The sequence below is a fragment of the Emiliania huxleyi genome (assembly GCF_000372725.1).
Source record: "Emiliania huxleyi CCMP1516 chromosome Unknown EMIHUscaffold_15, whole genome shotgun sequence".
Taxonomy (NCBI): Eukaryota; Haptophyta; order Isochrysidales; family Noelaerhabdaceae; genus Emiliania; species Emiliania huxleyi.
This window is the reverse complement of record NW_005201092.1, coordinates 1,128,866-1,152,322: the sequence shown is the minus strand read 5'-3', so window position 1 is coordinate 1,152,322 and position 23,457 is coordinate 1,128,866. Positions and strand designations below refer to the sequence as shown.

The 23,457-nt window shown below is 67.1% G+C and overlaps 4 protein-coding genes across 4 annotated transcripts in view; 1 reads left to right on the top strand and 3 right to left on the bottom strand.

Moving 5' to 3' along the window:
• EMIHUDRAFT_449354 (hypothetical protein) overlaps positions 1-11,621 on the bottom strand; it is a gene marked incomplete at both ends in the record, with an annotated part of 13,219 nt that extends 1,598 nt beyond the window's left edge. The window contains 34 exons of the mRNA XM_005786752.1: positions 64-204; positions 253-393; positions 489-832; positions 943-1,255; positions 1,343-1,587; positions 1,665-1,722; positions 1,818-1,892; positions 1,977-2,360; positions 2,541-2,678; positions 3,167-3,227; positions 3,328-3,615; positions 3,808-3,924; positions 3,985-4,118; positions 4,338-4,457; positions 4,561-4,614; positions 4,678-4,726; positions 4,797-4,946; positions 4,995-5,140; positions 5,418-5,723; positions 5,803-6,201; positions 6,370-6,648; positions 6,891-6,996; positions 7,071-7,117; positions 7,291-7,383; positions 7,440-7,772; positions 8,113-8,227; positions 8,433-8,483; positions 8,538-8,978; positions 10,069-10,165; positions 10,229-10,275; positions 10,581-10,673; positions 10,927-11,069; positions 11,138-11,343; positions 11,588-11,621. Coding sequence (XP_005786809.1) covers positions 64-204; positions 253-393; positions 489-832; positions 943-1,255; positions 1,343-1,587; positions 1,665-1,722; positions 1,818-1,892; positions 1,977-2,360; positions 2,541-2,678; positions 3,167-3,227; positions 3,328-3,615; positions 3,808-3,924; positions 3,985-4,118; positions 4,338-4,457; positions 4,561-4,614; positions 4,678-4,726; positions 4,797-4,946; positions 4,995-5,140; positions 5,418-5,723; positions 5,803-6,201; positions 6,370-6,648; positions 6,891-6,996; positions 7,071-7,117; positions 7,291-7,383; positions 7,440-7,772; positions 8,113-8,227; positions 8,433-8,483; positions 8,538-8,978; positions 10,069-10,165; positions 10,229-10,275; positions 10,581-10,673; positions 10,927-11,069; positions 11,138-11,343; positions 11,588-11,621 — 5,748 coding nt within the window. The remainder of the gene's footprint in view (positions 1-63; positions 205-252; positions 394-488; positions 833-942; positions 1,256-1,342; positions 1,588-1,664; positions 1,723-1,817; positions 1,893-1,976; positions 2,361-2,540; positions 2,679-3,166; positions 3,228-3,327; positions 3,616-3,807; positions 3,925-3,984; positions 4,119-4,337; positions 4,458-4,560; positions 4,615-4,677; positions 4,727-4,796; positions 4,947-4,994; positions 5,141-5,417; positions 5,724-5,802; positions 6,202-6,369; positions 6,649-6,890; positions 6,997-7,070; positions 7,118-7,290; positions 7,384-7,439; positions 7,773-8,112; positions 8,228-8,432; positions 8,484-8,537; positions 8,979-10,068; positions 10,166-10,228; positions 10,276-10,580; positions 10,674-10,926; positions 11,070-11,137; positions 11,344-11,587) is intronic.
• A 997-nt stretch (positions 11,622-12,618) lies between these two features.
• Positions 12,619-13,949, bottom strand: EMIHUDRAFT_202153 (hypothetical protein; the record flags this gene model as incomplete). The annotated part of the gene is made up of 2 exons (XM_005786751.1): positions 12,619-13,185; positions 13,263-13,949. The coding sequence occupies 2 exons, from the start codon at positions 13,947-13,949 to the stop codon at positions 12,619-12,621; spliced, it is 1,254 nt and encodes a 417-aa protein (XP_005786808.1).
• Positions 13,950-15,891: 1,942 nt separating this feature from the next.
• Positions 15,892-16,888, top strand: EMIHUDRAFT_202151 (hypothetical protein; the record flags this gene model as incomplete). The annotated part of the gene is made up of 2 exons (XM_005786750.1): positions 15,892-16,009; positions 16,143-16,888. The coding sequence occupies 2 exons, from the start codon at positions 15,892-15,894 to the stop codon at positions 16,886-16,888; spliced, it is 864 nt and encodes a 287-aa protein (XP_005786807.1).
• A 384-nt stretch (positions 16,889-17,272) lies between these two features.
• Positions 17,273-18,599, bottom strand: EMIHUDRAFT_63258 (hypothetical protein; the record flags this gene model as incomplete). The annotated part of the gene is made up of 5 exons (XM_005786749.1): positions 17,273-17,489; positions 17,637-17,998; positions 18,079-18,264; positions 18,359-18,451; positions 18,501-18,599. The coding sequence occupies 5 exons, from the start codon at positions 18,597-18,599 to the stop codon at positions 17,273-17,275; spliced, it is 957 nt and encodes a 318-aa protein (XP_005786806.1).
• Positions 18,600-23,457: the final 4,858 nt, after the last annotated feature.

The window sequence follows — 23,457 nt, the reverse complement described above, 5'->3', positions numbered from 1 at the left end:
GCTACGAATCAGCTACTAAATAAGCTACGAATTAGCTGCTAATGAACTGCCGCCCGCCGTGACGGTGCGCGCAAAGTGGAAGGACTTTGTCTGCGCGACAAAGATGAAGTAGACGGGCGAGGCGGTGATGGCCATCCCAAGCAAGAAGGAGAGGGCCCGGCGAGGCCCTCTCTCAACCAGCACCATGCAGAGCGCGGGCACGGCCTACGACGGGGAAGCACGTGATGAAGAGGATGGGCAGTCGTTACAGACACGCAAGAGCGGGAGGGCCGTCATGAGCGAGAGCAGCAGCGGGAGCAGGGCGAAGAGCGAGAGGGGCTGCGCCTCGTAGTTGTTGAAGCGGTGATCGAGGCCGACGAGCGCGAGCATCGCGAGCAGGTAGGGGATGAGGACCTGCTCGGCCATCCGCAATGAGGAGTGCGGTGTGCTCGCCATCCATCCCTCGCGCGCGCGGGCACGGGGCGAGGGACAGGCGCGGGGCGAGGCACCGTCACGTGCATCACGATCACGTCGTGCACGTAAAAGGCGATGGCCGAGTAGTAGTACGAGAAGAGCTTCACGAGCGGCGCGCTGGCGGCGAAGCGCGCCACGTCGCGCGTCGTGAGCGACGCGGCGGAGCCGGAGGAGAGCTTCGCGAAGAAGCCGGTGATCTCCATCAGGTTTGTGGGCCGCCCCTTGCCCACGAGGTGGTACTCGCGAAAGACGACGCAGCCGCCGGCGAGCACCGTCTTGTACCCGCTAAAGATGTCCTCGCTCAAGTTGATCTCCTTGGACGCCTTGCTCACCCCGCCGCGCGTGGCGAAGTGCAGCTTGTCGAGCAGGTCGGGGTGGCCTAGAATGTGCCAAGAAGGTTCCAAGACGGTTCCCAGAAGAAGTGCAGCTTGTCGAGCAGGGCGGGGTGGCCGTAGTGCAGCCGAACGTCCAGCGGCTCGTCGAGCACACGCTGCACGAAGGAGCCGAAGTAGCGCTCCTGCAGCCCGATGAAGATCGCGGTGACGAAGCCGGACGACTGCGTGAAGATGTGCTCCGGGAAGCCGATGACGGTCACCGGCCCGGCTTTGGCGGACGACTCGAACTCCTGCAGCAGCGGCCGCATCTTGAGCGCCTCCTCCCAGTACCCCTCTTGGTTCATGTCCACCATCTGCACCCTCTCGCCGTGGCAAAACGGCAGCGCCACGTTCTGGTTCTCGGGCTTGCCCTCGCCGAGGATCGGGTTGCCGGGGAGGCCGACGCGGCTCTCGCACCTCACGCCCCCCTCCCCATCGGAGCACACCAGCATCGCCGCCCACGCCTCCTCCTCCTCCTCCCCCCCTCCCTCGCCGCCGCCGCCCCTGCGCTCGACGTAGGCGACCCGCAGCGAAGGGAAGGCGTGCATAAGCGCCTCGATATCGACCGCTCGCGGGTCGCCCGCCCGCTTGTAGTCGCCATAGACCTGGCACGCGCACACGTAGCCCACCTTGCGCTGCGCCAAGGCACTGGCGGCGGCGGTCTGCGAGGCGGCGGGCAGAGGGGGGGCGGGGCCGCCTCCCGCTGAACCCGCCTCCACGGCCACGAGGAAGGCCAAGGCCGACTCGTAGTACATCATGCCTAAGGAAGGGTCCGAGCAGGTTCCGAGAAGGTTCGAGGAAGGCCAAGGCCGACTCGTAGTGCATCATGCCGTAGACGGTGCGCGCGAGAGTCTGGCCTCGCATCGAGGCCCACAGCCGCAGCTGAAGGGCCAGCCTAAGGAAGGTTCCAAGAAGGTTCCGAGAAGGTTCCTAGAGGCCCCACAGCCGCAGCTGGAGGGCCAGCCTCGGCTCCGAGGCGCAGCGCGCGACGCTGAGCGCGGAGGGCGACTCGCCGAGCCGCTGCGCAAAGTTTGCCCACTCGTCGCGGTGAAGGCCGCGCAGCACCTCGATGAAGGAGCGGCCAGTGAGCTACGAATGAGCCTGCATGCTAGCTAGGAATGGGCTAGTAAGTGACTCCGCGCAGCACACCTCGATGAAGGAGCGGCCGTCGTTCGACTCCTCCTCCAGGTCCGCCATCGAGTAGAGGACGGTCTCCTTGTAGACGGGCGTCAGGATGGACCACGACTGCATCTCCGCCACCGGAGGCGCCTCCGGTGCATCCATCTTGAGCGAGCGCAGCCAGTGGCGCAGCCGGCGCATCGCCTCGTTGGAGCGGAGCGGCCTCGGCGTCGGCGACAGCGAGAGCATGCGCCGCAGCCGGACCGCGATCGCCTCAAGGTTGGGCTCGTGCCGGAGCAGGCTGGCGAGCGACGCACTCGCGTAGCTGCTGTCCGCCCAAAAGCCAAGGGTCGGGTGGGCGAGGGTGGCCTGCAGCGCGTTGGCGGCGGCGCCGAGCGCGCCGCGCACCTCGTCCTGCGCGGCGGAACGGCTGGGGCGCGCGGCCGCCGCTGCGAGGCAGGCGTGCTGGAGGCACGCCAGCAGCGAGGCGAGCGCCTGGCTGGATCGTACTTTGTTAGTAGCTGATTATTAGCTTATAAGTAGTCTTTTAGAGGCGAGCGCCTGCTGGATCGCTGGCAGCGCCGCAGAGCGCACGGCGGCGCCCTCGGCCGAGGCGATGTCTGCGATGCGCACGCGCGTCACGCCTCTGCGGCGGCGCGCGAGCGAGAGGGCTGCGGTGAGGTCGTTGAGGCTGGCGGTGAGGTCGAGCCGCGAGAGGTCGCGCGAGAGCCCCTTGAGCGAGACGACGCGCGACAAGCTCGAGAGCGAATCGCCAAAGGAGCGCGAGCGCAGCGCGTGCCGCAAGCCGACGCCCGAGCCGGCCGAGGCGCCGCCGCCGCCGCCGCCGTCGCCCATCTGCGGCCGCTCCGTCGTTCGCAGTCCACCCCCACCGTTCTGTCCCGACTCGAGCGGGCCGTCCGTTGGCGCCTGCGCGGCGTTGCTGCCCTCTAGCCCGCCGGCGCCGCCCGCCGGTCTAGCGGCGAGCCCGTTGTCGTGCGGGTGCGATGCGGCCGACGCCAGGCACGCTACGCTCGCCGACCGCTTGGCGAGACGGCCGTTAGGCGCCGCGTCGCCTCGAGACAGTTACTGAGTGGTTAGTAGTAGTTGAGTTAATCAGCCGTTAGGCGCCGCGACGCCTCGGGCGGCGTTAGGGTTAGGGTAGGGTTAGGGTTAGGGTTAGGGTTAGCGACGCCTCGGGCGGCGCGGCCATCAAAGGCGACGATCATGGCGAAGATGGCCTCGCACAGCTCGACGAGCGCCTGAGACAGTTCTATGAGTGGTCTATCAGTGCTCATTCGCAGGAACGAATTCGCTCGACGAGCGCCTACAGACAGGTCCCGAGAGGCTCCGAGGCGGCTCGTGGAGGGAGGAGGCCTCGCACCGCTGTAGCGCCTTGCGCAGCCCGTAGAGCACCCGCTCCGAGCGGAGGCCGGGCGGCAGCGCGCCGCAAGGGCGGGACTGGCCGGCCGAGCCGGCGGCAGACGCATCGGTGGCTGGCGCGATCGGGGGCACGACAGCGGCGAGGGCTCGGAGGGCGAGCGCCACGTCGGGCTGGTGCGCGGCGCCGAGCAGCGGCCAGACAACTGCCATCGCGATGTCGGCCGCACCCGCCAGCGAGAGGCGGCAGAGCGTCGGGAGCGACTCGACGGGGCAGCCCGCGAGGAGCGCACTGAGCGCGCGCTTGAGAGACCCGAGCGGCGGCGGGAGAAGCAGCGGCAATGCCGTGCCGTCGGGCGCAGCCTCGGCGCGCGGCAGGGGCGGCAGACTGCCCGGCACCGGCGGCCGCTCTTGCCACGCCCTGGCGGCGGCGCTGACCGCAGCGGGCGGCGGCGGGTGGACGGCGCGCGGCACGATCGCAAACTGCAGCCGGGTCTCCTCGGAGTTGTCGACCAAATCCTGCCGCCGCATCTCGTGGAGCATCGTGTTCCAACACTGCGCAAAGCCCCAGCCGCCCCGCGCAGGCAGCCGACCGAGCAGCCTACGCCTCACAGGAGCCGGGCCGTGAGGAGATGTCCCACCACGGGAGGGGCGCCCGCACTGGGCAGCAAGCCGTAGCCCCGACAAGTCCGCGGGCGCGTCCTCGTCTGGCGGAAGGGCGCCGTCTCGCGACCCATTGGCGACTGCTGGGAGCGAGACCGAGCGCCCCCCCGCCGACACGGCCCACGCCCCCCCCTTGGCGAGCTCGCCCAGCAACTGCTCCTCCGCAGCCTCTTCCTCCGCCTCCTCCTCCGCAAGCTCTTTCTCCGCCTCCTCCTCCGCCGCCGCCGCCATCATCGTCTCCTCCGCCTCGTCCGCCTCCTCGGCAATCACATTTGGCGAGCCACGGCCACCCTCCCCGCGCGCAGTCGGTGCAAAGGACGGGCTCGCCCGCAACCCTCGCTGGGCAGGGACCGGGCTGGGGGGCAGCCGGGCCGGACGGCTGGCGAGCCAGCGTTGCTCGAAGCGGTCGGCCGCCGGGTCAAAGTGGGCGGCGAGCAGCTGCGGCAGGCCTAGCAGGTTCCAAGAAGGGTCCTAGAAGGTTCTGTCCACGGTCGGCGGCGAGCAGCTGCGGCAGGCCGAGCTCGGGTGCGATGCGGAGGGAGCCGAGCCCGCGACAGAGCCCGACGACGAGCACCCAGAGTGTGAAGGTGAGCGAGAAGCTCACGAGGAAGAAGAGGATGACCGGCACCTAGAAGGTTCCAAGAAGGTTCCTAGAAGGTTCCTCCCGGTGGAAGAAGAGGATGACCGGCACCCAGATGCAGAGGAGCAGCACAAACAGCTGGCCGAGGCCGATGCCGGAGCTGCCGGTGAGCGAGCGCCCAAAGTACGAGTAGAGCAGGCCTAGGAACCTTCTAGGAACCTTCTTGGAACCTTCTAGGTGCTCGCCCAAAGTAGGAGTAGAGCAGGCCGAGCGTGTCGACGACGAGCGCGTCCGCGATGTAGTGCTGCACCAGCAGGCAGTGCACGCTGAACAGCGTCAGCCAGAAAGCGAGCGCGCTCCAGCTCGTCGGCCGGACGTGCCTATGGTTAGTAGCAGCCACTCATCAGTCCATTGATTGAGTACTTCACCAGCTCGTCGGCCGGACGTGCCTCGCGGGGAGCGGCCCGTTGGCAACCTCGATGCCAAACAGCGAGCAGTTAGAGTTAGCAGGCAATTCGCAGGCAATTCGCAGTGCATTCGCAGTGCATTCGCAGTGCATTCGCAGTGCATTCACCTCGATGCCAAACAGCGAGCAGTTAGAGTTAGCAGGCAATTCGCAGGCAATTCGCAGCGAATTCGCAGCGAATTCGCAGTGCATTCGCAGTGCATTCGCAGTGCATTCGCAGTGCATTCGCAGTGCATTCGCAGTGCATTCGCAGTGCATTCGCAGTGCATTCGCAGTGCATTCGCAGTGCATTCACCTCGATGCCAAACAGCGAGAGCAGCCGCTCGCGCCCCAGAGTGGGCTGACCACTGCTTCCGCCGCCGCCGCCGCCGCCGCCCGGCCGCACCACGAGGAAGCGCAGGCTGGACAGGGTCGGCCGCACGAAGACGGCGATCGAGAGCAGCAGCGCCATCGCCCAGTGGTGCAGGTGCTGGTCGCGGAGCGAGAACCAGAGCGCCACGTTGAGCGCGAGAGAGAGGAGCAGGTCGAGCGCGACGCGCAGCACCGCGTCGAGCTTGGCAGGCGGGTCGCAGGTGGGGAAGCGCGCCCACAGCTGCAGCAAGCCCGAGAGGACGCGGTACGCCTGCACGTCCACCACGAGGGTCGCCTCGAACTGCAACACGCGCAGCGCGGCGTCCGACTCCTCGCCCGCCTAGAAGGTTCCAAGAAGGTTCCTAGAAGGTTCCTAGTGCCATCACGGCGTCCGACTCCTCGCCCGCCTCGCAGGGCACGCCGAACTCGGCGGCGATGCAGGTGTTGAGGCCGAGCGTCGCGCCGAGCATCAGCCGCAGCATGATCCAGTGCGCAAAGTAGACGTGCTCGAACGCACCGAGCATGTGCAGCCAGGAGCGGCGCTCGCGGTACTCCTTTGCCAGCCCGCGGAGCTGCGCGGCGGCACTGCCGGCGCCGCTCCCCTCGAGGCTCCACCCGAGGCAGTCGGGTCGCCAGAAGGCCTCGTTGACGTCGTCGTAGTTGAGTGGGTGCGCTCGCTCGCAGAAGAGGTGGACGAGCGACGCGTAGAGCGGCGCCACGCTCGCCAGCGCGAAGGGGCGCGGCAGCGGTTTCGCCAAGTCGGAGAGCTGGTGGAAGAGCCACCAGACGGCCTCCGATGCGTGGCGCAAGTTTGCCGCCTCGGCCCAAACGAGCAAGTAGAGCAAGCACTCTGCCCGGCGAGCCTCCGCCTCGGCGAGCCCGCCCTCGCCCGCCTCCTCGCCGCCCGCCTCGGCCGCCCCGCCCGCAGCGCCCGGCCCGTGCCTCGCCCGCGCTGCTGCGGGAGAGCAGCGCGGCTCGGCGCGCACGTGCTCGCACCAGGTGAAGTACGACGCAAAGAGGTGCGCATGGAGCGAGTCGGCGGCGCGCGCCGCACGCTCGGGGGCGGAGAAGGGTAAGCGCGCCGCTCTCGCGGCGAGCAGCCGGAGTAAGTGCTCGAGCTGGTTGCACACCACCGAGCGCTGGAAACCGAAGTCGGCCTCAAACGCGGCGGCGACGGCGCAGAGCTGCTTCACCACAGGACTGCCGAGCGCCCCGCTCGCATCCACCGCGGTGCACTGCTGCAGCGGCGGCAGCCACCGCCTCTCCTCCGGCGGCGAGCCGTCCCCCCACCAAGGGGCCGTAGGGTCCCCCCACCAAGGGGCCGTAGGGTCCCCCCACCAAGGGGCCGTAGGGTCCCCCCACCAAGGGGCCGGCCGGGCGGTGAAGGCTTCGGCGGAGACGACCCGGCGGAGGCCAGCCGAGCTTGCGGCGGAGACGAGCGGGGAGCGGCGCGCCTCCCCCGCTGGCGGCTGGCTGCGAGGAGCCGGCGCGAGGAGGTGGCCGCCACCGGACAGGCTGCCCTTCGTGGCCGCCTCTGCCCGTGCCGGCGGGCGGTGGCTAGCCACCAGCGCTCGACCGACGGCTGCGCCTGGCAGACGTCGACCGCGACGCGCCTCCGCTGCAGACGGGCTGGCGGCGGGGTCCTCCTCGTCGTCGACGTCATCCGCCAGCTCCTGCCAGAGCTGACCGCTCGCCCGCCACACCAGAGACCACAGCCCCGCCTCGGACCTTGGCCTGCAGCACACGCACACCGAGGCCGCGGCAGAGCGGGTCCAGCTGCCTAGTAGTAATTCAACATTAATTAACAGTTAATTAACAGTTGACTTAGAAGGGGAGCGGGTCCAGCTGCCCCGGCGCAGGCAGCGGGCGTGGCGCAGCAAGGCGACGCTGGTAAGGGCGACCACCACCGGCGCAGCCCACGGCGAGGAGCTCCTGCCGAGGTCGCCCTGCACGCCGGACCCCGCGAGCCCTTCGACGGCGTGCCGCACGTCGAGCATCGCCTAGACCCCTCTCGGAAGGTTCCTAGAAGGTTCCTAGAAGGTTCCTAGTGCCGCACGTCGAACATCGCCTCGCCGCCCGCCAAGCTTGCGGCGCCGAGCCAAAGCAGCTGCGCGCCGCACAACGCCGTCGCGGCCTCGAGGAACGCCTTGCGGACGTGAATGGCAGCCAAGCCCGAGACGAGCGCGACAAAGAGGAAGAGGGGGAAGAGGAGCAGGGAGAGCTCTTCGCCCGCCGACCAGCCGCGCGGATGCGGAAGCGGCGGCCCGACCGGCGGCAGCGGAACGGCGGCGGACAGAGAGCCGACCCGACCGCCGCCCTCGTCCTGCCCGCCCTCCCTGGCGGCAAGCGCGCCCAAGAGAGCCACGAGCAGGCGGGGCAGCGCTCTCGCCTAGAAGGTTCCTAGAAGGTTCCTAGAAGGTTCCTAGAGCAGGCGGGGCAGCGCTCTCGCCTGCTGCCCGACGGAGCCAGAGTCAAGGCGGTGCGAGGCAGTGCGGTGCGAGGCAGTGCGGTGCGAGGCAGTGCGGTGCGAGGCAGTGCGGTGCGAGGCAGTGCGGTGCGAGGCAGTGCGGTGCGAGGCAGTGCGGTGCGAGGCAGTGCGGTGCGAGGCAGTGCGGTGCGAGGCAGTGCGGTGCGAGGCAGTGCGGTGCGAGGCAGTGCGGTGCGAGGCAGTGCGAGCGGTGCGAGGTGGTGCGGTGCGTGCGGCTCGCCTGCAGCGCGAGGAGCGAGACGGAGAAGGCGGTCGCCAGGCAGAGAGTGAGCTCCGAGAGGATGGTCAGCAGCAAGCCGCCCACCACCGCCGCCTCGACGACGCAAGCGAGGTAGACGAGGCGATCGGCAAAGAGCCTGCGGCCACGGCCAGGCTGCCTCGCGCCGCGGAACCTTCTAGGCACCTTCTAGGCACCTCCTGCCTCGCGCCGCGGAACCGTCGCCGCCCCACCCGATCGGAGAGTCGCGCGACAAGACCCCTCTCGGACCCCTCTCGGACCCCTCTCGGACCCCTCTCGGCTACGCGTCGGGCATGTCTCGGCTCCCTCTCCGCGAACCGCACCGCGCGAGCGACGCCGCCCGAGCCCGCTCCGCCGACAAGTTCCAGACGTGGCTGCGCAGCGACACGCCTAGAAGGCTCCAGGAAGGGTCCTAGATGGTTCCAGACAAGCTCCAGACGTGGCTGCGCAGCGGCACGCCGGCCGACAGCGTGAGCGAGCTGGTGGCGCTGTCGCCGCCCGCGGTTTGCGGCCCGAGCCACGCGTCGTCGGGAGAGACGCCGAGGTAGCGGGCGAGGCCGGCGGAGGCGAGCGCGGCGCAGAAGAAGGCGCCGAACAGCAGTGCGAGCGCGAGGCGGACGTGCTCCTCACTCAGCAGCAGCGCGAGGGCGCCGAGTGCGGCGACGCAGCCCGAGAGAAGGACGGAGGCGCGGAGCAGGTTGTCGACCGAGGGGGGCGCCTGCTTGCCGTTTGCCCACCAGTGCTGCGCGATCCAGCCCGCCGTCGGGTGGTCGGGGGGCGAGCACGAGGTGCGCTGCCGCCCGCTGGCGCGCTGGTAGAAGCGGACGTGGCCGATGCGGAAGACTGTCGGGAAGATGGCCTGGTCGATCCTGCCCGAGAAGACGCGCGAGACGGCGGCCGAGATGATGAGGTACATAGGCTCCTGTGACGGGGTACAGCGGAGAGGCGATGAGAGACGATGAGAGACGATGAGAGACGATGAGAGACGATGGGGGGCATCGGCTCCTCCGGCACGAGCCGCTGGCCGACGTGCCCGCCGCCGGGGACGCGGCGCGGGCGGAGCGACTCGCCGGTCGCCTCGAAGACGAGCGATCCTGCGGGCAGGGGAGAGGGCGGCTTGGGCGGCGGCACGGGGCGGCGAGGGCGCGCGTGCGACGAGGGCGGCGGCGGGCGGGGCCGGGTCGGGAGTGTGCGTGGCTGGGGAGTGCGGGACTGCGTGGCCGGGCTCGTGCCTTCTAACCTTCTAGGAACCGTCTAGGAACCGTCCAGGAACCGTCCAGGAACCGTCTAGGAACCTTCTGGGAACCTTCTGGGAAACTTCTAGGACGCGTGGGCGTGGGCGGGCTCGTGCTGGGCTGCGCGCGCCGTCGAGGAACCATCGCATGAAGCCGTCCGCGCCCGGCTCGTACTCGAACCGAAAGTGCGAGAGGGCGCGGTCGCTCCTCGGGGTGGCGTCGGCGGGCGGCGCGCCGAAGAAGCCCGCCTACGCCCGCCCGCCCGCCGGGTGACGTCTCGAGAGACGCCGAGGCGGCGGGGGGAGAGAGCGGCGCTCGCGTCGAAGAGCGAGCTGCCGAATCCGCCGTAGCTTCCGGCCGCCTCCGCCGCCGCGGCCGCGCCGGAGTGCGGTGTGCGGGGCGGGGTGTGGTAGGAGGGAGAGAGCGGGAAGTAGGCGCCGAGCGAGTCGAAGTGGTCCCCTCCGTACCAGAGGGCGTCGATCTCGGAGCGGCGGCCGAAAGTCAGGTTGGGGTACCAAGGCCGGCGCGCCGACGGGAAGGAGCCGTGGTTCGGACGGAGCCGGCCCGGCAGGCGTGGCGCAACCTGTCGCCACAGAGGTTGGGCGTGAGACCCGGGGGGGCGGCGGCGCCTGGGCGGCGGCGTGGCGCGGGGCTCTTCTGGCTGCTGCTGCGGGGCTCTGGCTGCGATGCCCGAGGCTGCGCCTGGAAGGTTGTGATGCCGCACGTGAGGTTGTTGTGCGCCACCGCGAGCGCGGGCCTGTCGCTGGCGGCGGCGATGTCGGCGCACGGGCGCGCCTCGAGCAAGTCCACCTCCGGCACGCCTATGTGACATGTCTCGGACATATCGCGGACATGTCCTGCGACATGTCCTCGAGCAGCTCCACCTCCGGCACGCCTCGCCCCTGGTACGGCCGCAGCCCCGAGCCGCGCGCTGGCTGGTCCGAGCAGGCCGACAGCACCTAGAACGTTCCTAGAAGGCTCCTAGAAGGCTCCTGTGTTACGGTCCGAGCAGGCCGACAGCACCGTCCCGCGGGGGAGGAGAGTCCCGCGGGGGGGCAGAGGCGAGCAGTGGCGGGCAGTGGCGGGCACGGGGTAGCGGTGTGTGCTGTGGCGAGTCGGCTCGTGTGTCTGTTGTGGTGGAGGGTGCCGAGCTGATGGGAAGGTTCCAGGAAGGTTCCAGGAGGGCGCCGAGGCTATGGCGCCGAGCCCTAGCGTGCCGCCTGGCCTCCGAGAGACCGGTCGCACGCGCCGAAGGAGAAGGGCCAGAGGCCATCGTTCGAGAGCGGGTAGGTGGCCCGCCCGAGGTTGCCGAGCATCCAGATGGCAGGCCTGTGACAAGATGGCGGGCCTGGCGTGGCGTAGACAGAAGCAGAGTGAGTGAGCATCGAGATGGCGGTGCGTGGCGTGGCAGCGCCTCCGGTGAGCTGGCGGCAGGAGCAGAGTGCCAGGCGGTGGAGGGCGGCGGAGGGGTGCGCGCCAGACGCCAGGCGCGCCCGGCTCGCCGGGCAGGGAGAAGGAGACGTCGACGATGCCGCCCTGCAAGCAAGCCTTCTCCCACGACTGCACGGAGCCGGAGGCGTACCGCGAGGCGCGGAAGCCCGTGTTTGTGGTGTAGATCTCGAGCGCGCCCGCGTGAGTGCTCACCATCTGCGGCGTCATGTATGCCAGGTTGCCGTTTGTCGGGTCGTGCCTTGCGACGGCCGTCCAGATCGGGTCGCGGTCCACCTGAGACGGCGAGCGAGACAGCTGACGGGACGAGCTGGTGGAAGCGAGGGCGCTCAGACGCTCGAGACCTCGCTGAAGCGGCGGCCCTCGGTCTCAAACTCGTCCGACATGACCAGCCGGTAGCTCTCGCCATCGCCAAGGCCGACCGTCTCGAGCTCTTCCAGCGGTGTGTCGACGTCTATGAGTGACCCATCCCACGCGTTGCTGCTGGTCGCGTTGCTGCTGCTGTCGCTCTCTGGCCAGCCGAACAGCCAGCTTTGCAGCTGGCGGGGGCCTCCAGAAAATGCATGAGCCGAGAGAGAGAGAGATAAACAAGCGAACATGCCCGAGCTCGCCGCTGTCTGGTATAGCCCCAGCCTACTCCGCTGTCAACCTCGCGGGGGCTCGGTCTTGCGGAGGGCTGCTCGCTGCCTCGGGGTTCGGTTCACACACCTGTAGCGGCTGCAATGGCTGGAGCTCGCTGGACCTGGTAGTACCCCGGTACGCGGAGGCTAGAGATGAGGAATAAAGAAACAGACGGCCTGCTGTAGGCCTCTCTGGCGCGCGGTTCATCGCGGCGCCCCGAGGAGGAATAAAGAATTTTACCTACGTGGGAGTCCATCCCTCGTTTGGTTTGTATGTCTGTCTTTCTTTTCTCACGGAGCTAAGTGCCTCGCCACCCTCGCAGGAGTCGCTTAGGCGGCTCCCGTGGTGTACCTGTGTTAGTGCCAGTGCGCGCCAGTCCCGTGCCCAGTGTTGTGCGAGGGAGTTTTGTTGCAAGATTCTTTTCTCTTAGCTCCCCGGCCCTGGAGATGCGAGGGTCGCCCCCCTTGCCCCACCACTTTGTGTGTGTGGAGACGTTCACCTTACCTTACCTTACCTTAGGTTCACAGGATAGCACTTGCTCAAGGAGCAACCTCCCATTGGACGACAGTGAGTGAGGGTGAGGGACAGACCCAGGGAAGGTTTCACACTCAGACCTTGATATTGAGAAGAAATATACCTTCTTCACAGCAAGCACAAGCAAGGGGCGCAGCAACGAACAAGCTCTCCAAGCGGCAGCACGAGGACGAGAGGGGAGCTGGTCGACGCGCGCACGCGGTCGTGGCTGTCGCTGCAGGCCCAGCCATGTGTCAGTCGCGCTGCCTGCCTGCAGGTGCAGCTCGCGGCGGCGGATGAGATCGCGACCGGTGACCGGCGCTTGCGCACCAGCCCCGTCCGCCGCCGGTTCCGCGGCCGCGGTCCCTTTCATAGCTACGCGCGCCATGGATTCCACGGCCTTCACACGCTCGTTCTGTGAACCTGGCGGAGCGCCGAATAGTTTTTAGTGTTTACAGATTACACTTTTCTCTCAAATTCTCTATACTTAGAGGGAGGAAAAATCCCCCCCTCGAGGAAAAAATCATCCACCTTCGGGAGGTAATCGCAACATTGAAAAATCCCGTGCCAGTGTTTCTCCGTACATATCAAAATATTCAGATCCTTGAACGGACACGACACTCGGACGCGGCACGTTCTAGTCTCTAAACCCAAAACCCAGGTTACTGATCATGCGGTGAAGTAGTTATGATCAGCCTCGCTCTCGCTCCAACTTGGCCAAACGGGTTGCCAGCGCCGCGGTCGTGTCCTTGGCCTGCGCCGCCGACTTTTTGGCCGCCGCCTGGGCCGCCGCCTGGCCCGCCTCCAGCGCCGCGATCTTCTTCTGCAGCCCGGCGATGGTGCTCGCCGCCGCACTGGCCGACGTTGCGGCGGTCGTCTCGGCCGCCGCCCTCATCTCGGTCATGGCCTGCCGCAGCTCGCTCAGCTCTTGGTCCTGCTGCAGCAGCCTCGCCATGGCGAGCTGCAGGTGCGCGTCCCTCGCCTCCTCTAGATGCGAGGCGACCTCGCCCTGCACCAGCCCCGGCGCGAGGCAGCCGAGCGCTCGGAAAGGGCACTCGGCGGGCCGCATCGCACAGGGGCCTGCGACGTGCGCCTCCATGTCGCGCCGCGGCAGGCTCTCCTTGCAGCCGAGCGCACACCGCACCACCTTGAACTCGCAGCTGCCGTCGTGCGCCGCCTCGTACCGCGCGCTGAAGAGGGCAGTGCAGCCAGCGTGCGAGCAGCCGACCGGCCGGAAGACGCAGCTCGTCAGGTGGCGCTGCGACGGAGGGCAGAGGCGACGCGGTCAGAGGGGCCGCCGCGTCTCTCGCACGCGGCTCTCTCCCGCCGCCGCACCTCGCGCTCCGTCGAGCCGAGCTGCTCCATGTCACAGCCGCAGTGCCACTCCCGAGTCGTGTCGTACCGCTGCACCAGCTGCAGCGCGAGGCGCTGGCGGCCTCCGTGCCGGTACTCGCCTCGTACCTCGAGTTCGCGCGCCTTGCCCGCGACCTTGTCCGCCGCGTTCGAGACGAAGCGCCCTCCGAACGAGCGCCGCGCCTCGAGCTTCTCCAGGCGGGCGTGGAGCACCGCGAGGCCGCGCGGGCCCTTCTTGGCCGAGGAGAGCTTCTCCGAGAGCAGCCCACGAACCTCGGCCATTGCGTCGCTGGGCTGCAGGCCACCTTGCACGACCCGTGTCGCCATAGTGTTGAGCAGCCGCGCGCTGAGCAGCTCAAGGGTCTCGACGTCGGCAAACTCGCACAGCGCCGGGGCAGAGGCCGGCTCGCTGTCGCAACCTCCCTCGTCGGCGGGGCCCACAGTGCTGTCACTGTCGTCGCCGCCGCAGCTGCCAGCTGGATCAGACGCGTTCGTTGAGACTGTGGCCTCGACAGCCGTTTCCCTTGCGTTCTCCGCCAAGGAGTCGGCCTTGTCGGCGGGGTCCACAGTGCTGTCACTGTCGTCGCGGCCGCTGCCGCCAGCTGGATCGGTGTTCGTCGAGACTGTGGGCTCTGCAGCAGCAGCAGCTTGCTGCTGGTTTGCTCTCATGCTTCCGGTGTGAATCTCAGACGGTACCTTTCTGTCCTCCAGAGTCGAAGAACTCGACCGTTGGCTGGCCGCCAAAGTGGCTGGACGGCGCCGCGGCGCACACTGGTGAGCCGCGGAGCACACTGAGGGAGCTGTCCTCGGCGCAGCCGATCGGCTCCCGCGGCCTGGGTGATGGCAGTGGCGGCACTCTCTGAGGCTCCCTGATTTTTTCTGGTATTTGTTGAGCAGTCTCTGGTCACCTTCGCCGGGCGAGCCTGGCTCTCGCTGCACAGCGGCGCGACCCGCGGTGAGGCTGCCGATCGTCGAACTGGGCTTAGCTCTCAGTCAAGATATTGTGCATATGGTCGGTCTCTACAATATCCTCTGGGCCGGCGCGGGGGCCCCAGAGGGTGTCCATGCGGGGGGGAGATGGGGTCCCATGGCCCGCCGCAGGCGCCGATTTTTTGGAGTTTTTTCTTTTTTTCGCGATTTTTTACTTGTTTTCACGGGAATTCGGCGTACTTGCGGCCATGCTATCACGCCTTGCGACAGCCTGTCGGCGCTGCTGACCGTGCCATGCTGCACAATTGATCACCTGCATAGCTCGCGGCCTTAGTATCAAGCATTCAGTGACGACCGATCGGCCAGTAGGAAGGTGTCCTTCCAGCTGCGTGCACGCTTCTGACGCAATGCGCGTCACAAACTGCCTCGGATTGGCTGCTGGCACTCTCGAGGCTATGCCTACACAGCCTCGCGCGCATGGGCAGTCAAGAGGGACCACGCACCTTCTCAGGACAGCGCCGGTGCCTCTCTCTTGGACCTGCAAACTTGGTGGTCTCGTGTCACCAATGTGGGACCAGTGCGGCATCGCGCCATCGACAGCTCTGAACTGCGCCTCACCACTGACCGGGAAGGCCGCCAAGTGGGCCAGCACAGGTCGCACATTGAGGCAGCAGTCAGCAGTGCATGGCTGATAGCTAGAGCAGCAGCGTCAGGGTCGCAGGGTCGGATCGTGTCAAGCCTCTCGCCCGGCCGGCCGCGTGCAGACGTCGGCCTGTCTGCTGTCTGGAGTGATCTGTCGGCGGTCAGTACGACCGATCAGGTCGGAGTTTTCTGATGGTTGGAGGGTCTATCTGTATGTACTCCTCGAGATCTCTCCAAATCTGCCCTCTACTCAACCGTACTTAATCGGGAAGTCGGTGCTCATAGAGACTCATAGAGCCGGAGCCCCGTTTCCGCACTGCGGCGCGGCGCACGGTGCCTCCGGGGGGCCCCGCGCCGGCCCAGAGACAATATCTTGACTGAGCACGACCGATGAATCAGCAGCAGGGAGACAGGAAGGCTCGCTGTGTGAGTCGGCCACGCAGAGGGTCGGAACCTGGGCAGCAAGAGGATAAGCAAGAATTTTACCTCGTCGTAAGCAAGAAAACCCGAGAAGCTAACTAACCCTCGGAGCCCGTGTTTACTCGGGTGTGAGGCTACCGACTGCACTCCATCCAAGTGAGTGCTCCAAGTGCTCCAAGTAAGTGGGCTCTCGAGGTTCTCGAGGTGGATATGCTTCCTTTGGCCGCGATGGGTAGCGAGGATTGGTGTGACGCGATCCCACAGGGTGTTTTCTGACGCTGCCGACCGTCAGTGCACGGACGGAGTTGCCCCTTCTCCGACTGCCGGCTAGTTTCCGAGGTGGCGCGGGAGTGACCCCAGCGTCCCCCGAGACCTACCTAGCGCGGGTGGGTTGGAGGGGGCTCGCTGCGAGGAAGGGCTGTGTATGTAAGAAGCCGACCATTTCCTGCTGTGACCATTTTTGAGGGAGGGTGTAGAGGATGTAGAGTGTAGAGCGCTTGTAGAGCTGTATGGTCCAAAAGGAGAGGTGGGAGCTCTGGAGCTCTGAGCGAGGGCTCTAGCTAAAAAAAGTTTCCCAAAACCGGCCAATCCTCGGCCGTCCCCTCATCCATTCGCGGCCATGATCGGAGCCAACCTGAACCGCACCCGCACCCGCACCCGGGTACTGGCCGTCGGCGCGACTTTCGTCCTCCTCGTCGGCGCCTTTTGCAGCCTCTCGCCTGCGCTCCACCGCCTCGGTGTCGGTACCCCACCGGAGAAGTGGCTTGACCCCTTGTTCGGCCTCGGCAGCATAATACTCGGCGTGCAACCAGACACACTTGGGCTCCTTCTTCCTGCTTCCTGGTTACCCCGACCTCCCATGGCTCCGAGGCAACGACCGACAGCTCCGCAAGACGATTAAACCAGCCAGGCTGTCGCGAGCCGAGCTAGGAATACCCGACTCTGCATTTGTTGTGACTGCCACCGGCTCCCTTTGCCACCGCAAGCAACAGCATTGGGTGGTGCGAGCGCTGAGAGCACTGCTCGCTCAAGGGGCGGACGCCTATGCGCTGCTGGTCGGCAAGCAGCACCAGTGGGGTGTCAGGACACAGCGACATGTCGACGAGTTCGTCGCTCAAGTCAGCGAGGAGGCTCAGCGCACGGGCCTTAACCAGACGCGGCTGCGAATCATCGAGTTTACTCCCTCCGGCTCGTGGCAGTATATTGCCCTCGCCAACCTACACGTCTCGGCTTCACAGGCAGAGGCCTACCCGCTCAACACACTGGAGGCCATGGCGCTCGGTGTGCCTGTCGTTGCCACCGCTGCGGGCGGGACGGCAGAGCAGTGGCCAAGCCCGGCACAGGCTCCAGAGGTGCAGTGGATGCTCGTGGGCCCAACCGACGAGCAAGGCTTCGTGGCGGCGGTCAGCCGCGCCCATGCGCTGCACACCAGGGGTGAGCTCTTGCCTTTGAGCTTGATACAGCGCGCTTTTGTGGGAAGGGCTGAGGTAGCTGTGCGACGTTTTGAGCAGCGAGTGCAGGGCCTGCTCGATCTTGTGCTGAGTCGGCTGCCTGCCCAAAGGGACCGGGGCGCGCTGTGGCGGCTGTGTTCAGGAGCGCCGGACGATGTGAGATAAGGTAAGATAAGGTAAGGTAAACTCCACACACACGAGGTGGTGGGGCAAGGGGGGCGACCCTCGCGTCTCCACAATGTGAGATAAAGCCGTAGGCCATGCGCATGCCCCGAGATGCACCCCGGGGCGCCGGGACGTCGGCGAGGTGGGGCTGGTAAAATACTGTAAAATTAATTATAGGAGAGAAAATGTACATCAGACTACTGACCAAAGCGATTTGACGCTGAGCCCCTCGGGTGGCAGCTCGATGGCGAGGCCCAGTTCTTGTGAATACGTCAGCTCTGCGCCCCTCTCCTCGCTGTCATCGGCATAGTACGCCGCCATCGTCGCTTCGTCGTGGGTCAGAATCTCGACCTAAACTCACACAGTTCACACCTTAGTCGCTCTTCACCGCTCACGGCACGTGCGCTGTTCGAAGCGTTCGTCGTCCGCCGCGCTGTCGGCCCCGGGATCAAGATGCCTCTGGCGGCCTTGCTGCACGTTGACATCGACGCCGAAGATGGGCTCGCGCGAATAAATAGCATGCATCGAAGAGAGCTCCTTGAAGACCGTCTTCATGTGCTCTGCTGGATCCATACGAAATCCCAGTACGTAGCCGCCGCACCTACTGAGGACCCAGGGGGTTGACGGGGGAAGAGGGTTGGAGCGCAGCTTTAACGCGCCCCGCGCCGCTTCATGACCTCGACCACGAGCGCCGCGCCGAACTTGGAGTCGCGGATCGACGTGGACTTCATCTGTGGTGAGGCAGGACGGGGCGTCTGTGCCTCTAGATCCTGCCGAGCGGCGGAGGCACGATCCCGCCTGCATGTATGGGATGGAGACATTGAAGCTCTCTGCCGCGTCTGCGTGCCACACGAGCCGCACGTTCGTCAAGAAGAAGGTGCCCAGGTTCCCTGAGGGCACGGCCGTCGTGGCTGTAAAACTTGTCCACTCGGGCCTCCTGCCCGGTACGGCGGGTGTCTCGCCCTGATCCGAGGAGAGGTTCCACACGCCGGCGACACGATTCACCATGATTTCGCCCGGAAGGAGAAGCAGCCTTTGACTCTTGATGATCGCTCCGCGCAGCTTCAGGTCGCGGAAGAGCCGCGAGGTGTCGTACGCTCGGTACACGGCCTGAGCCGCGAAGTGTCACTTGTGATTAGTCGTGGGGGACAGGGGGTAGAGGCTGGGCGGCACTTCGGCGATGCCTGAACAGACGCAAAGAGGCTCTCGTCGTCTGTGGCAAAAACGAATTCAAAACGGGACGTGTTGAACTTGGTCATCACGTACATTGCCTGGCGCTTGCCATGCAGCTGCGACTGCGCATCTCGCAGGTCGATTGATACCACGCACGCCCATCCGATCGACAGGTTTACGCGTGCCTGCCCAATTGCGGCGTGCTCACGCTGAGCGCCTACTTCACGGGGCTGAGAGCAAGACTATCCGATTCCCCTTTGGCATCTGCGCGGGCCCGTGTGCCTGTTTGCGGCACACCCACGTCAGCCGCAGGTTGGAGACCGTCAAGGTGCCCAGCTCGCCGCTATTGCCCTTGGTGTCTTCGACGTTTCCAGCAGCATCGATCGGCACCTGTTGCCACGTTGCGACCGATTGACTATCCGCGTTTTGTGCGAGCGACTTTCGAGTCCGCCGCTGCCTCTCCGGCGCGAAGCGCGAGCTGCGAGATGGGCGCGTCGAATCGAATTTCTCGGTCTTGCCAGACCTCGGCGACGGGCATGAGCGTTCCCCGGGTAACGCTAGAGCCGTAATAACGGCGGCCGGCGGGAGGTAAGGTAAGGTAAGGTAAACTTCTCCACACACACGAGGTGGTGGGGCAAGGGGGGGCAACCCTCGCGTCTCCACGTCTGACGACAGGAGCCCCACGGCATTCAAAGTGCAAGGCCCAGTGCGCGTGGGTGAGCGGTGTGTGTGTGTGTGTGGTTGCGCCAGCGGGACGCAGGGACCGACACCCTCCCCACCCTGGACCCCCGGCATACCCGCCGGCAGAAAAGAGTTTTGCTGAGGATTCGCAACAAAATAGCCCTGTCTAACCCATGCGCGACCCTCGCGCTTGGTGACAGGTGGTAGGATTACGCTCATACGCTCAGAGGCCAGCTCAAACCACCTTGCCGCGCCCTCGCCCGGCCGCAAAGCCGCGCGTCCCATCGGGCCCCTTCGCGAACCGCGTCATCTTGGCCGGGTCGACCTGCCGCTGCTTCTCCCGAGGCGTCTCTTCGGCCGCTTTGGTCTGGCAGATGCGGCGAGCGACGAGCTGCTGCGACTGTGGCTCGGCACAGAGGCAGAACGACACCTCGTCCCCGACAGAGACGCGCACAGAGGCCGACTTGCGATCGGGGTCGACGAGCACGTCCGAGAGGGAGAAAGAAACCTGCTGTGGCGTGCCGCTATGCTTGGCCGCGAGCTCGGCCAGCGCCGACGTCGTGCCTTTGACGGTGGGAGCCGCGTTGGCGAACGGAGACTGCCCTGCAGAGATGTAGATTGCGCTCACCGCAGCGGCTGCAATGTCTTCTGGCGCGTCCGTCTCGGGCTCGGCTGTCGACGCCTCGTCCCCAGCGCCTCGCCCCCACGTCGCGCCCTTGCCAAGCAGCGACTGCAGCCCTCCTCCGTCGCTTCCCAACGGCGCCTCGCTGTCCGCGTTCGCAGTCCGTGCGGCGGCGGCAGCATCGACGGCAGCTTGGGGCAGCGCGTCCGTAGCGCGGATGCTGCCCTGGCCCCCTGAGACGGCCTTGACCACGCCGCGGATCGGCACCGGTGTCGAGTCGACCAGGACGAGCGCGCCGTCACGCCGGCGGCGGCAGAGCCGCGACGTGACGGTCGTGCCGAGAGCGGGCACGGCGCCACGCAGCGCCTGCTCCTGCCGCCGACGGTCGATCGGAAGCCTGAGTCGCTCGCCCTCGAACTTATCGAGCAGCAGCACCGAGATCTTCGCGGCGTCCTCTCCGTCTGCGTCGTCGCCGATCGTCTCGCGGCTGCAGTCGGCCTCGCCCCCCGCCTCGCCCCCCGCCTCGGCCCCCGCCTCGGCCCCCGCCTCGGCCCCCGCCTCGCCCCCCGCCCCGGCCCCCGCCTCGCCCCCCGCCTCGCCCCCCGCCTCGGCCCCCGCGACGACAGTCCCCTTCGCCTCCTCGAGGAGACAATCCTCAAAGGCGACGGTGCCCGGAGCGAGCGAACGCAGCCGGATGGCCACGCTGCGGCCCTTCCTCCGGCCGGCCGCGTCCTCGGCGGTCACGACGAACTCGAACTCTGCACCAGCTGCCAGCCGGTGCACCCCGTCGGGCAGCTGCGAGAAGTGGAAGAAGACGGGCGAGGCGCGCGCCTCCGCCTTGAGGAAGCCAAACTGCTCCTTCACGTTGACGACGACGCCGCGCTCCACCGCGCCGTCCGCGCACCGCTCGTACGTCGCCCGCGTGGGCCGCACGGAGCCGTCGCGCGCGCTGACCGCCAGCAGCAGCGAGACGATGTCGCCCGGCACCAGCTGCTCGCGCGACTTTGCGTCGGCTTGAGGCAGCGGCAGGACGGTGCCCGCCATGCCAGCCACGCTATCGACTCGCTCGAGCGCCGCGCGCGCCTCGGCCGAAGGGGTCGCCAGGCCCGCGCCGACCTCCTCGCCGGCGCGTGGCGAGAGCGGCGGGGCGAGCGCCTGGCCGAGCTCGAGGGGGATGGGCTTGTCCGAGTCGGACCTAAATTAATTAATCAATTAGTTAATTGTTGATGGGCTTTTCCGACTCGGACCGCTGCGCGGGCTCGTGCGACCCGCCGGCGGCACGCGCAAGCGGTGCGGCGGCAGCGCTAGCGGCAAACGGCAGCGGCCCGAGGAGCTCGACCGAGCCGGCGCCGCAGCTCTGCGCCGCGCCGTCTCTGGCGCCGCCTCCGCGCCCGCGCGGCGCCGCGGGCGCGAGCCGGACGACGGCCTCCCACCAGCGCGGAGAGACCCACTCGAGGACGAGGGAGCCTGCAGGCAGCCGCCGGAGCTGAGCTGTGCGGGTAGTAATTAATTCATTGGCTGGGAGGAGGGAGCCTGCAGGCAGCCTCCGGAGCTGTGCGGCCGCCGGCCTGCCCGTCTTTGCGTCGCTCGCCCGCCGGTACTCCACCTCGTCGCGCAGTCATTCATGAATAAGTACTCAATTAATTCAGGGTGCCTCCTACCGCCGGTACTAGTGCTCCACACCTCGTCGCGCGGCCTCACCCCAGGCAGCGACGACGCGGCGAAGCTCAGCGGGGCGCCGCCCGCCTCGCCGCGCAGCAGGCCGTGCCCGTCGCGCAGCGAGAGCACGAAGCCGCGGTTCACCTTCTGCGCCTCGAGCCGCACGTCGGCAGCGCCCACCGCGCCCGTGGCGGCGTCGGTCGCCTCTCTGAAGCTCACCTCGTCACCCTGGTACAAGCCCGCCGCGCGCGACTCGCCGCAGACGTCGTCCAGCCCAAAGCTGAGCTTCCCCGCCCCTCCCTCGGCGGCGCCCTCCTCGGCCGCAGCCTCCTCGGCCGCAGCCTCCTCGGCCGCGCCCTCCCCGCGCCCGGCCGCCCCGCCCTCGAGCCGGATCATCCCCCCGTGCGCCCCCTTCTCCGCGCGCGAGAGCAGCCGGTGCAGGCTCGCGCTGCCGGCGAGGCAGCGCGTCACCACGCCGCGCAGCCGAGCCTCTCCGAGCTGCTCGAGCGCGACGGAGCCGGCGGGCAGCCGGCGCAGCTTCGTCGCCGCGTCCTTGCGCGAGCGCGGGTCGAGCACGACGCAGAAGGACACGTCGTCCCCCACGCGGAGCGGGCCGCCCTCGCGCGGCGCCTACAGGGAAGTGTCCGCGAAGTGTCTAGGAAGTGTCGCCCCCCACGCGGCGCGGGCCGCCCTCGCGCGGCGCCTCGGACAGGTGGAAGAAGTGTCTAGGAAGTGTCTAGGAAGTGTCTAGAGAAGTGTCGCGCGGCGCCTCGGACAGGTGGAAGAAGAGGTCGGCAGCCTTGCCGGCCGTGCGGAGGAAGCCGAACTTGTCCTTGAGCGAGGCCACCCGCCCGCTCTGGCGCGGCAGCCCGCCGCCTGCCTCGATGAGCTTCACGCGCGACGCCGCGCGCTGGCGCGAGCCCGCCACGCTCATCAAGCGGCACTCGACCAGATCGCCGACGTGGAGAGCGCTGGGCCTCTCGCAGCCGCGGGCGTCAAAGGACACCACCTCTGTCTGCTCGTCATCGTCCTGGCCGCCATCCCCAGCAGCGGCGTCACCCTCGGCGGGAGGCCCGTCGCCCTTGAGGACGGCGAGACGGCCGCCGTAGCCGTCACCGCCACGAGCGCCGCGCAACTCTCTCTGCACGACGGCGCGGACGGTGACGGCCCTCGCGGGCGCAGGCAGCGTCCCGCGCGGCAAGATGGTCACCGCCTTGGCTGCCTCGCGCCCTGAGCGGCGGTCGAGCTCGACCGAGAAGGAGACCTCGTCGCCCTCTACTGGGACGTCACGGCCGACGAGAGCGCTGAAGTGGAAGAAGAGACCTCCGCCGCCCGTCCGCCGGTCGTTGAGGGGTCGGATGAAGCCAAACCCTTCCTTGATGCTGGTGACGTGGCCAGAGTCAGCGCCACCATCGTGGGTGGGCCCCCCCATGTGTGTATGGACCGCGGATGCAGTGTTTTTTCTTTACGCTCTCCTTGTGAGCCTGTTTGTGTCTGTGTGTCGCTCGTGCGTGTCGTCATCGTTACGTCTCTCTATATAAAATCTCTCTCACGTTATTGAGCCTCTCTCTCTCCTCTCTCTCTCTCTCCCTCCTTCTCTCTCCCTCCCTCCCTCCCTCCCTCCCTCTCTCTGTCTCTCTCTCTCTCTCTCTCTCTCTCTCTCTCTCTCTCTCTCTCTCTCTCTCTCTCTCTCTCTCTCTCTCTCTCTCCCTCTCTCCCTCCCTCCCTCTCTTTTATCACACCTTTTTTTCAGAGCTTTATAAGCAATTGGTCCGATCGCGTACGTTTTGCAACAAGCCCTGCATGAGCACTCACCCGTTCGGGGTGAGGTTGGGCCCGGGTTCGAACCCGAAAGTCGAGGTGGCCGAGTGGTCTAAGGCGGCGGCTTTAGGCGCCGTTCCAGAAATGGGCGCGGGTTCGAACCCCGTCCTCGACACATTTTACCCTGTGCTACGAGCAAATCTTTTGCGCCTTATTTTACCCTGTGCTACGAGCAAATCTTTTGCGCCTTACAGGGACACGGAACGGTACGGGTGGACGCTAGAAGTCAGCGCTGACCGTCACGCCGTTCTCGTTTTTCTCGTTACACCACACACAGACTGGGACACCGGCACAAAAGAAAGAAAACAGACACCCAAAGAGGCGATGGTTTTTCTCGTTCACTGGTGGACCGCTCCACTCACCACCTCGCGTCCCACTTTTCTCCGCCCACCTGTCGCCTCGCCTCCGTCCACCTTTCAACGCCGTGCGATGAAGATCTTTGTCATCTACGACCACGCCAGCGCGCCCGCCTCGGCGCACCACAAGCTCGCCATCACGCTGCCCGCAAAGTGGCTCGAGCTCTCTGTCGACAAGGCGGCCTCTCGCCCCGGCCGCCACTCGCGGCGAGCCTCCGGCCAGGCCGCACTCAGCCTGCGCCGCGCCGGCCGACGCA